Here is a 13,203-nt window from a genome sequence, read left to right as displayed (position 1 = left end):
AACGCATTTAAGAACATAACGAGTTACATTGATAAAATTTAAAATAAATGTAATTTCTGAGTAAGAATCGGACTGGAAGTGTATGGGACAGTTCCATACTATAAGACATAACAATTCTCCACTTAGACTTTTCCATCCAATAGTAAGGTTCGGGACTTCTAGGAGTTTGCATATTTTTAAATAATCATCAAAAACATAGCTAAATATAGAAATTTATTTCATAGCAATACAAGTTTATATTTAAAATGTATAGTTGCATATTTCGCATATTTGACAACTGTTCATTGTGTAAGTATATATTTGACAATTATTTATATGAAGGAGTATGAAATGCTACCTAAAACAGAATGCTGCTATTTTCAAGAAATCAAAGTACATGTACGTTGCACCCATGACACCAATCAAGCTCATCGATTCAAGTATGTTTGTAATTGAGTTTGTCAATCGTAAATTTTTAAACATTGCGTTGGATCCGAGCGACAATTTCAATCTTGTTATTCGAATCATTACATCGTCTCGCTATATTTCAATATCGCATAGTTTTTTTAAAACGAATTTACTTCTTTACGGGTAACATTTTATCAATGATGTTGGACACATTTGCTATGTTATATTATGTTTGATTTTATAGCAAAAGAACAAGGAATAACTGTATATATAAATTAAAATGGAGTTATTGATATAATTTATAATTAGTAAATATAAATAATTTGCAAAGCTATTAACTCATGTTGGTTAAAAGTCATTCTAAACTAATATGCCCTTGTATAGCACTATGGTTACAATATACAAATTTCATCTTGCCAACGTTATTGATTTTGAATGTTGACTCAGTGTTGAACTTGAAAGTCGTTGAAAACTCCATACAACATAACATAATATCTATACAACTATTGAATAATATTTTTGATATTCACCTAGTCGGAAGCGAACATATTATAAGTAAGTGAACATATTACAATTTTTTGAATATTCTTACGTGGAAATATAACTACTACGATCTTCACCGTTCTCACAAATATTTGAGTAGGCCACCGATGTCTTAATCCTCCACTCGTCACGATTTTCTATGTCCCCTACGCACACACCAACATTCCTCATATCAATCTCAATCTTATCCAATCATCTTATTTTTGTTTTTCCTTTTCCTTTTTTTCCTTCTCCTTTTTTTCCTTCTGCACTCATTTTCATAACCACTCTTACTACTTTTATTTCCTCTTGCCTTTTCGTCTGCCTAAAACCATCTCTATAGACTATATATAACCATCTCTAGCCTAATATCGATGCTACACCATTACCACCTATTATTTATTCATTCCTTATTCTATCTTCTTTTGTCACTCCACTCGTCCATCTAAGCATTCTCATTTCCACAACACTCATACTCTGTTCTATTCTTCTGTCAATTACCCCTTCACTCCGAAACATATAGCATAATTGATCTCATAATACTCCTATACAATTTACTTTTCAGCCACAATGGAATTCTCTTATCGCATAAAACGTCCAACGCTTCTAACCATTTTATCCAACAGCACTTAATCCGATGTTTTACATCCATGCCAAATCTACCTATGTACAAATGATCCTAAATATTTAAAGTTCTCCGCTTGATTATCTGTTATAAATATTATATTATAAAATTATGTCTTAAAGATTAAATTTACCGAAAATGTATATAATTATTAATATATATTAAACTTAGTAAAAAAAAACCACATCCACATCTAAAAATATTCGGTCAAGCTTACTTCAAATCGTTGACTGTGAAGAGGGTTAATTTAAACCGAGAAAACGTGATCCATCCTGATTTATATTTAGTGCGAGTTATTGACTTTCGGTCTCTGATCCATAATCAAAAGAAATCGGCTCACGATGCTCGGCTTAAATGTGCTTAGGTGTTGAAACGCCTTATCATGTATTCGGTGCTAGATCTAAGAAATTTGAAATCCGGGGTTAATAAAAATGGAATGCCTTTCCGTAGGTGAAAGTACGGGGTATGTCGTGCTAACACAAAACAAATATTAATTAATATTAATATTATACTTAAAAATCATTAAAAAATATAAATCAAATTTTAATGTTTAAATTAATTAATTTAAAGCACATTAGCACAGGCACAGTATCATAAATAACTACAGTAAAAAAAAGAGCAATTGTGTATTGTGTAATAAATTTTTTTCAGCTTCAGAAAAATTTTTTTTTTTCTGATTTTGAACTTGTAAAGAATAAATACAACAATATATAAGATGAAGGAATGCAAACAAACAAAAAGGTATATACATTGTTTAATTGTTTATCACAGTTCATCTTCTAATTATTTTTCACTAAAATATGTATTTTTGTTACTTGCTACCATAGTTTATATAACTTACTGTAATCTATTTATTTATACATATGAATAAATTAAAACAACACTCGTACATCATAGTCATATTGATACTTTTTTTTGATCTTTTAGAAAAAAGCTTAAACTTTTTTATATAGGATCCAAAGCTTACAAAATGATTAAAAAAAAGTTTTGGTATTTACGAAAAACCGTTAAGATTTTTAAAATTATTTTTCAGTTATTTAAATATAAGTATAAGCGGTGTTGTAAATATATAAAGGATATATTTATATCGTAATACATGATATCATAAATATTATGCATAAATTAAAAATAATGTTAATTATAATTTTTAATTTAATATTATATTAGTTGTGATGAAACCCAGTCTTCAAATCAAAATGCAGCCAATGTTTACAAAAATGAATACAGCAATGAAAAACATAAGAGTTATGCAAGTGCTTGTAAAGAAACAACAGCAAATAAAAACTTTGAACATAAACCGACTTTAACAGAAAGAACATGGTGTGTTTAATTAATATTAATAATTTATATGTAATTTTATTATAAGTAATTTAAATTTTTAGTGAAATAACACTAATGACAGAACAGATTTCAAACCCAGTTATATTTTATAAAAATGTAAGCCATTTTTTGCCATTTAGGAGAAGTTTAAAAGGGTATGATGTGTATAATAGTTTAACTATAAAAGTTGAACTAAATGTGTAATGGTATAATAGTATTCTCCAAAAGCAACTTCACCTTTTGGGTTCATGCTTTACCTGATGGCTGTTTTAAATGGTGTTTTAAATATACATATTTTAATAATTTTAATAATAAATACATATTAATAAAGTTATTTTTAATTTATTAATTGAATTATGTTTAATATTTTCAAGTTTACTAACTGAAATCGACGAGAATTTATTCAACCTGTCCAGAGACATTCCTCTAGCTCTATGCCTTTCTGAGGATTTGTGTATGGAATCAGGAATTGCTTGCGAATTCAAGTACAAATATCTTGTAAATATTATAATGATTATTATTATGATAATAATTATTTTAATTTGCTTTCTAGGCGTTATTTTGGTGGTATTGGGCAGCTTAGTGATCAAAATTTAAAAATAGGGAACGTTGGTTTGATTATTAATGGCCGTAATGAAGTCGCATTTTACTTAATCACAAAAAAATATAACAATGATAAAACAACCAAGCAAGCGTTAATTATAGCATTAAAATCCCTTCTAGAAAAAATGAAAATTATGAAATTAACTAAGTTAGAACTATCAAAAATCGGTTGTAATTTCGATGGTCTTGATTGGCTTGAAGTAAAAACAATTATCGCAAGTATTTTTGCTGGATCTGGAATTAGTATAAGGATTTGCATTCCAACAAAAGTAAGTGTTAAAAATTATCAAATATTTGGTTGCTTTTACTTTAACATAAAACTTTTGTAAGATATTCTATCGTATACCACCACCGCAAGTAAAAGTATTTATTACGCCGAAAAAAAATATTTGAGGTGGAAGCGAAATCGGATATTTTGTTGTTAATTGATTTGGAACAAGTTAAAATGAAAAATTGGACAAATAACCTAGTAGAAGAAGTAAACTTTAGCTATCCTTCCTTTAAAGAAAAGTAAATATATTTTAATTAAACATACGATGTTACATTGAAGTTAACTCATTTTAAATGAATACAACTTACCGAACACCAAATAATCTAAAAGAATATATGTACATTTGACATTCATCACTAGGATTGTAACCTCTATAGATAATTATTTAAAATGTATATAGAGTATAAATTTATACTATATAAATTTAAAAATATTCAAGCAGCGTAAATTATAATACATGAAATATTTCCAGTTATTGCATTTTTTTAAATTAATAGAAATTTTTTTAAACGATTATAGTGAAAACTATTGAAAAATGATATGACCAATAATATAAATGAATCTACATGTGATACGAAATCTATCATTATCTCTCTTACCATGTATTAATTTAGTGTTAAAGTACATATTTATTTACTAATCATACCTATATTTATATTGATACATATGTATATAACTATTGTTAAATTATTTGCAATTTATTTGATACGTTAATATCGATGACAAGCAATTTAGAAATATAAATACATTCTGAAATTCGGAATGTACAAATCTTAAATATAATCATCTCTATTTTATCTGTTCATAGATTGTTGGAAGACATAAGAAGTAAAAATTTGAAACCTGGAGATATCACTACATATTTTATAAAGAAAGAGAAAATAATTTGCGTTTTTACCAGCCAAACATCATACTGGACATCATTAGAAAAAGCCTTTATTAATATTAAAAATGTTATTAAAAGCTATAGGTGTATCGCTTATCAATGTGGACCAATCAATGAAGCTGATGATTGCAAACACGAAAAACAGATGGTGATGATACTACGTTCGATAATGTATGGTTCTGAACTATGGTTATGTGGCAATACGCAACAAACCACAGATAAAGAAATATTCGATTACTACTACAGAAATTTAACGAACAATGCTAAACTATCGTTTAGACCAATAGACAACCACAGACAGAAATCCGGTGACCCGAGTTCTCATAATAAACAATCAAATAATAAAATTTGGAGACGTACGTTATCCAAAAAAACATCCGCAAAGAAAATAGGTGATTCTATTGAATTAACTATAAAATTTATACTAAAATATTAATTAAATTTATTTTTTATAAATTGTTTATAGTGCATATGGATGTCACGTCAAATGTATATAATGTTCTACACAAAAAATGTTCTTGTCTTATATACCTTGGCAATCAGCGAAATATAAAAAAATTATAATCAATTTATTTTGTTAATAATTAAAGTTAAAAATATAACATGACACTGATTTCTTTGATGAATAGTGAAATGTATTTTATTTATTTAATTTATTTGTGGTTAATTTTTGTACGGTTTTACAATTAATGTACACACATTTTGATACCTTTAAAATAAATTTTAGCTTCAATTTTTGAAACATTGTTGTCCATGATGTTTTTTTTTAGTTTTTCAAATACAAATGTTAACACTGATATTATATCATATATATGATATTATGTACTACAAGTGTACAATTTAAACGAAATAATTTAATTTTAAATAATTATGAACTCAAGTAAATTATTAAGTTAAATTTAATGTTTTTTTTATTTTACACAAATGTTACCTCTTTTTGACGCATCAAATATCACGTTTTCTTTACGAGTGTTATCCGATATTTACCGGAGGCTATGATATGCACTCACAGAGAACATTCAATACATAATTAAAGTGAATGAGTATTTGTATTTAATCATAGTTTCTTCATATTTATATTTGGATTTTACATAGTTTGCTGAAGTTTTTATCTAGATCGGGGGTGGCTAACCCGCGACCCACATTGGAATGTTTGCAGGCTCGTGAGATAATCAAACGTTAACAAAAAAAAAAATTATTTTTTTTCATTGATACGGTAAGTAGTGGAGGGGTATCAGCAGAGATCTCGGTGTGGTGGCAGTGTTGCTAGAAGCCTCTAAAATAACATACTCTTGTATACATTGAAATTTATTAATTTTATGCTTTCCATTAATCTTGTATGGTTTAAATTAAAATGTTTGAAAAAGTTTTGTGACAAGAATAGAAAAATCTTTACGTTTCTGTTATATTTTATATTTACTCTACTTTTTCACTTATATTAAAGTATTAATACATAAATAGTTATTAAACGAGTTAAATATTTTTTAAGTAATGTTAACAGAAGAAGTAAAAAGAAAAATTAGCGTTTTCGCTGGTTTTCATATTTTTAGGTACATATTTAAGCGTTTTAAGTTGTTGAGGTCATGAAATAGCTCGTATTGAATGTGTGTGCACGTGTATAATAGCAGTATCCGAGCGGTGAACTGCAGTGATAAATTACATTCGATTATGTCAATATTAGACACGTAATTACACATCGGTCGCCGCCGCCACCGCCTACTATATATCGAACAATTTTTAAATTAAAACGCACGATCGATGGACGATTATTACCTACTATCAGTGCCGGATTACCGATTAAGCGGAATAGGCCCCTGCCTTAGGGCCTCGCTCATTGAAGGGGCCCTGTGAAAACGGAAAACTATATTTTTTTTTATTTAATAATACAAGTATTTTATTTACGAATTTACAGGACAAGTCATTATGAAATAAAATATATATATTAAGTTGTAGGCGCTATAGGCAGTAATAATACAGTTATTTTGAAAAAAATAGAAATAATATAATAATTTATTCATTTTTCTTGCAAATAAAAAAATTCAATAAACACGATATTGTTTATTAATAATAGTTGGTTATTATTAAAGCTGTTTACTTTAATTATCGGATAGTAATGTTAAAAATGTATGTAAAAAAATTATTTTGTAAGACCCAACATTTTAATTGCCTAGGGGCCCACAAATATTTAATCCTGCACTGCCTACGATATTCGATACACGATGCAAACTAGTTTACTATGGTTGTAATATTATTCGGCTATAGTAGCAAACCACTGAAATCTCGACTACACGTTCGTTTTAATTTGGGCCAATTTTATAGGCACCTATTACTTTTGATAATAATATGAAATCTTATCGCCCGAAGTGAAACTATAATATTGTTTATTTATTTTATTAATTTTTAGGAACTTAATACTCTCGCATATTAATTATAACTGTTTAAGTTAAGCTCTTAAAATTCTTGTCCTACACAATTTTAAATGCTTTAGTAAGCTGTGCCTATATTTTCTCTAGAATGGTTGCATAATATTATATATTTATTTTTGGAGACATTTAGGTAGACATGAAACGTGTTTTCGGATTCCTTCAGATTTTGGTCGTTTACAGCTAAACGATAAAACGCTTAAATCATAAATTCTATTTCTATGATTATTATTCTCTATCGTCCTCAAAGGTGTTCGTGCGGTATTCGTCAATGACGGCCGATAATCAATTGGAATGACAACAATATAATATTTTTACGATCCGTGTACGATTTGTCCTGCTCTCAACGTATTTTCGGGTATGTCTTACACGAATGGAACTGGACTAAAGGGTTACAGGATCAAAATCGACACTCTGGGCCGGATTATGGTCGAGGTACGGACGCGGTGCGGCGGGATGTTTATCGTTCGTATGAAAACAAGTCGATAATACTCGTATTGTATTAACCGCACTTGAAATCTCGGTGTAACGATATTATACTACTTACTTATTATAATACTTACGAAAATCCAGCGTTATTGTTTAGGAGCTCTTGTAGGTTAGCGGGAGGTAGGGATACAGGCGTGCACGTGATATTGTTCCGAAAAACATCGATCCCGGTACTACGCATTGACCCGACGGTACGAAAGGGGTGTTTACCCGTAATCATATTTTCGAAAGCGCGCGCGAACATTGCTATTTAGTCTGCCATTAGTCCGCTAATAATTACCTGTATGATCGTACTCGCGTGATGGCGGTATCGCGCCGTCCGACTTTCGATCTTGCCCCACGTGATTTATGGCCAAAAATTCGAATTGCATGGTAATATTTCATTCGGTTTTAGATTCCAATACGGCCTGAGCTCAGTAATTTCGTTAGCCAACTGATCAGCAGTGCGCACTTAACTTTCTATTGTTAGCTCGACGAGGCTACAGGACTGTGACGCGCGTGCCAGCACAGACATTTATTGAAAAATGGTGGGACGGACACGATGTTGCGGTGGTGTAAGATAGGTGTGCTGGTACCAAAGCGGATTATTAAATTGATCGTTTCAAACTGACGCTTTTGATTTTATACAATATCATACGGCAGAGTAATGCACCTTGCGATCGCGTCAGGTGTACTTTGAGCCTCCGAAGCGAAATAAGAATTTGCTTAAGATTAATTCAATAACGAATATTTTGATAACATACAAGTATGTTACACTATAAACATGAAATAAAAACCGATGAATAAGGCGGGACACTGTTACGGAACAACCAAACACCGTTAGGTCGCAAGCTAGTTGGATTTATTGTAATAAAACAAGATAACAAGTGTATAATAATAAAAAGGATTGATTCAGTGTTACAATGGTGTCCGTAGGTCGGCGATTACAATTCACTTGCTGTAATGTACCCACGTATCCGCACGCTTACGATCCCTACACGGCCAACGCACACATATATTAGAACGCCCAGCCCGAGCCCTTGAGGGTAGGCGCCAGCCGTGGTCGTGTGCAGATGTCGTTGTTGGCGGTCGGTAGCCGTGACTAAATGTTACAAGGTACAAGTTGAGATTCGATGGCCACTGATCAATTGCCGTCTCGTATAGTATCTCGGCCGTCGTATGCCGTTCGGTGGAGGTTCCCTTCCCATACCGTCGATAGATTCAGGAGCGGATCCACAGTTAGAGAACTGTGGGTCAAGTTATTTTCAAAAGGCCAATTATTAGGGCTGAAACTGGATTATAAATGTAACCTTGTGACAAACAAAAAAAAAAAAAATTACAAGATCATATAATATGTGTATTTATTTTAATTCATAATTCTCGGTGAAAACAATCACATTTATTTAATTCTATGGAGGATATACATGGCTTGGAGATGTTTCACTGTACTATACCAGTGGTGTCATTTGGAGAATGGCAACTGGGGCATTTTTCTTGGTTTAGTATTAATTTCGACCTATAGTCGGCACACTTGAAAAATATAAGAAGTCTTTAAGACACCGATTTTGTCAACAAATATTAACTATTTTAACTATGGGTCAACTGACCTGAACCCTCCCATAGATCCACCCCTGGATAGACGTGTGTCTTTGGCGATAGGAAAAGAACTGATGATGTGCTGTTCTGTTTTTGCTTAGCTTATTTATTAGCTTATTCATTTCTTCTGCTTTAAGCTTGAACTTCTTAGTAAGTATTCATGATTTTACGTGTGTTGGTGTTTGGGATTTAGAATGATATTGGTCCGTTGGTGTATTTTTCTTTATGTGAGGTCATTGTACTGATTTTTGATGTTTGGGTAACTCATAGTACAATATATAAATTTTAAAGGTTTCCGAGTTGATATATTGTTTGCGGGTTTTCTAACGGTTTGATTGCTTACAAACCAGTGACTGTCGGTTATGATCCGTATTATTTTTGATTGATTGTTTTCTCCATTGACTGTCCGATATGTTTGAGGCCCACGCAAATCCAGCTTAGGTGAGACGTGCTGTCGAAATGCCCAAGTATTTGTACTTATTTTCAGAACAACCTCGAAACCTGATTGGTCGACTAAATGTCCATTTGTACCATTGGTCGATATGAATATCACCGGACGTGCAGGCGGACTTAGGCGAGGCCGGCCTTTCGCCTAGTAACATTCGGTGACCCTGAAAAGGATCATTTTAGGTTCTATATCGGTGGGTTTGGTTCCATTACAATGCTAAACAATGTTTGTCAATAATTGGCAATTCGCATAGATAAAAATTATGTGGTTTTAGACAATCATAAGGCATCTATGGTCACGCGGAATTCCAGCACGGAACAATCAAATCAATAACCCTAACCAGCTGTTATAACATGATTTTATTTTGCAATCAAAATCAAACGAATATCGACACACGTGTTTGAGTAGATATTTTCAACTATTAAGCGACACATTTTTAACATTTTTTACATAGAATTAATGTATTAAAAAACCGATTAAAATCATAACTGGTTAATGAAAGATATTGCCACATACAATGTAAACCTCACAAAGAAAAATTAAGTCAAATTTATATAAATGACAACATATAATAATAACTTTAAAAAAAAAGTAAAAAGCTTTCAAATTAGGACAATATCGGTTATTTGAAAAGTTTGGCATTTAATATTGATTTTTAATTATTAATTTTATCTTTTATTTTTTTTTTTTTTAAATAATAAAAATATATTTTATTGACCAAAATGTACGTTCACCAAAACGTTTGGCAAAACGTCCTAGAACCCCGAAATCGAATTTCGAACTCTGCATCGTCTTGATTTTTGTTACACACTGTTTTCGTTAGACCGGTGATTTCCAAACGGTAAATTGTGCCTCCCTATGGAGGCGCAAGCACTTGTTGGTGAAGACGAAAGGCAAATATTTATATTGTATATTACACTACCAAATATTTATTTTAAGATCGACAGTAATTTACTTTTATTTAAATAATAAAACCGTATTGTTTTATTTATTATTGGGAGGTGGGATTAAATATTTTTTGCTATGGGGATGCGTAAAGCAAAAAAGTTTGGGAACCACTGCATTAGACTATATTATATATTAGGATCTAATAAACATTTCGTGGTTTTCAAAATATTTTTATGAAATCTGTACTTTTTATAAACAATTAAAATTTTCAATTAAAATATTATCCTATCTTATTTAGAAATTTATTCCTACCGCTTTATCGATTTTCTTCAGAATTACAACCTGATCCACTCGATCTCTTTCGCTCGGAATCATTTTTTCGGCAGCAACACTACATTGATTTAAAATTTAAAATACTTATGCAGTAGTATCGTTCACCCGTTCCTGTATCTCACGTGTTTATTTATTTCAGTGTCGCCTATGATAATATTATAATATTACAAGACGGTCAACCGGATAACAACGCGTATTCGTAACTATGATATTATATGAAGAGTAATGACATTTATTTTTATTTTTATTTTTTTTAATTAAATATGATCGATCATCAGTAACGTCTTGTCGGTAACACTTGAGTTTCACCGGAGTGATAACACCCGCGAAACCACTATTCATAAAATGTACACAAAATAATGTTTATACGAATCTCGTATACAACACGACGTTCCATTAACATAAAACAACGCCCGTTGATTTCCGTTTTCACACGCCTATTCGTTCTGGTTTATTATTTCTTCATAACACGTATAATCCGATCAGGATTTATAATATGCTCAGGAACACCTTGCACTTTCGACGCGGCGACTCGGTTCTCTCTCTTTCTGCCTCTCTCTTGTTCTTTCTGTCTAATTCGATCGATTCCGCACGTCGACGGTGCAGAAGGAAAAACGACGTTTCAGCTGACGTGTTGTTATTATTATTTCAATTATAATTGGTGGTCGTCGGTTAGGATGGTGAGAAGAGCTGGACGAAGAGAGTGTGTGATCTCACTCGCTGCCCTCGTAAAGCGCAGCAGTGTTCTTATCATACACGCACACGACGCCTAGACAGGGTATTATTTCGTTTCGAACGTCCGACAACGTTCGAACTAGCAGGGCGAAAACCCTCCCGTCTAGTCCCGTCTAATCGATGTATGGGCCGTTCAGGGGGGGAGGAAAAGGGATTATTTTGCCCCAGGCCCCATTGTTGGAATTTTTTTTAGAAGGCCCTCATAAAGTCTCGATGTATAATTAATAATAAGCTTCGATAACACCGAGCAATTAAATTATAAATAATAAGAATAATATTAAATTCTATTATGTAAGTATGTAATGCAGTACATGAATTTAAATGAGCTTGATCAGTTAAGTTTTGGAAAAATACGTTTATAAGAACTTTGTTATTCTCGGTGAGTATTTTGTTTATCATATCTTATTATTATGATCAAAGGGCTCCCAAATTAATTGGACTCTGGCCCCGAAATATCTTGGGACGATCCTGGATCAATGTTGCGTCTTTCGCGTGCGTATCATCGAACACGACGATGTTTCGGTCGCACACGTCTTTTGCGTCAGCGCGGACGCGTATAGTACAGTTGGCCGATGGGTTTATCAACGATTTTTGGGTTTCGACAGTTCGAAATGCACGGGACCTAGCTAGAAATTCGATTCGATAAAGTTCTTACCGTGTGCATTCGAACAATCCAGGGGAAAAACATACGGCTCGATTTTAAGGTTAAGGCGAACGGATTTTATCGCATACCTACGTTTGCATTTTTCACGCATTTATGTCATCGTGTATCGTATATACATATTATAGTTTATCTTATTAAAGAAATCTGTTTTTTTTTTTCATGATACATTTTCGGCCACAATCTAATCCGTTAGAGTTTGTTTTGGTGTAGTTGAAACTGCGTTGAAAGCTTCAACTGCCGCGATTACTTTTTTTTGAGCGACAAACACACACTTGTACTTTACGGGGCCCATATTCAGACTGACTACATTTTACTCGATTTTGACAACTTTTTGTCTACGAGTATTTCAGAAATGTTATTCGGCAGAATAATACGATTAGTAACGCGTACGATTTGGTGTAAGCGATTTATGATAATTTACGACGTTATTTTATCACCATCGTTGTTCGTTCAATTGCGAGTATTCGTTTACGCCGTTTACATACGTTATTTATGTATAATAGTTATGCAATCGCTACAATACATTTATTTGTACACTTCCTTATAGAAGCTTATAGAAATTACAATCGCAGAGTTTCTCCCACCGCTGGACGTTACGAATTATCAAGGGGACCGATACACATAAATTTTCTTCTGACTACAGAGTGGACCAAACGTTCAGTTCGATTTATGGAGTTTCGGGTGACTACTACCGTATTACGTGAATATTGTATTAACACTCAGTTCATCGTTAAGAAGAAAAACTTTACACAGTGCGATGCGTTATAACCATACCGTTATTGTAAGGTCAACAATTAATACGGTGCGTTTTCACAACGTCCAGGGCAAAAACTACGTTTAGGGCGATGAAAATCAAATAAAAAATCCGTTCGTTCACCACGACTCGCAGTTCGAGAATGTTTCGTTCGGACGGCATTCATTCGTGCACGGAACAAATGGTTCATGAGAAAAATCATTTCGAGTAAATTTGTTGTTTAATACAAAATAATGGAAAACGTTACCAATAGTCTTTGTTCTCTAGGACGTTTAATACA

At 32.1% G+C, this 13,203-nt stretch overlaps 2 protein-coding genes across 2 annotated transcripts; both read left to right on the top strand.

The window, feature by feature from the left end:
- Nucleotides 1-330: 330 nt before the first annotated feature.
- On the top strand, nt 331-4,653 carry LOC112680247 (O-acetyl-ADP-ribose deacetylase 1-like). Its single transcript, XM_025550284.1, has 6 exons — nt 331-419; nt 2,702-2,854; nt 3,229-3,339; nt 3,408-3,726; nt 3,788-3,967; nt 4,537-4,653. The coding sequence occupies exons 1-5, from the start codon at nt 331-333 to the stop codon at nt 3,848-3,850; spliced, it is 735 nt and encodes a 244-aa protein (XP_025406069.1). The 3' UTR covers nt 3,851-3,967; nt 4,537-4,653.
- On the top strand, nt 3,903-5,178 carry LOC112680246. The gene is made up of 3 exons (XM_025550283.1): nt 3,903-3,967; nt 4,537-5,006; nt 5,081-5,178. Exons 1-3 carry the CDS (start codon nt 3,903-3,905, stop codon nt 5,176-5,178), a joined length of 633 nt encoding a protein of 210 aa, XP_025406068.1.
- The last annotated feature ends 8,025 nt before the right edge of the window (nt 5,179-13,203 follow it).

Source organism: Sipha flava, unplaced genomic scaffold (assembly GCF_003268045.1).
Source record: "Sipha flava isolate LNK unplaced genomic scaffold, YSA_version1 175_pilon_pilon, whole genome shotgun sequence".
NCBI classification, from domain to species: Eukaryota; Metazoa; Arthropoda; class Insecta; order Hemiptera; family Aphididae; genus Sipha; species Sipha flava.
The sequence above is the reverse complement of the archived record's forward strand: the minus strand, read 5'-3'. Positions and strand labels throughout refer to the sequence as shown.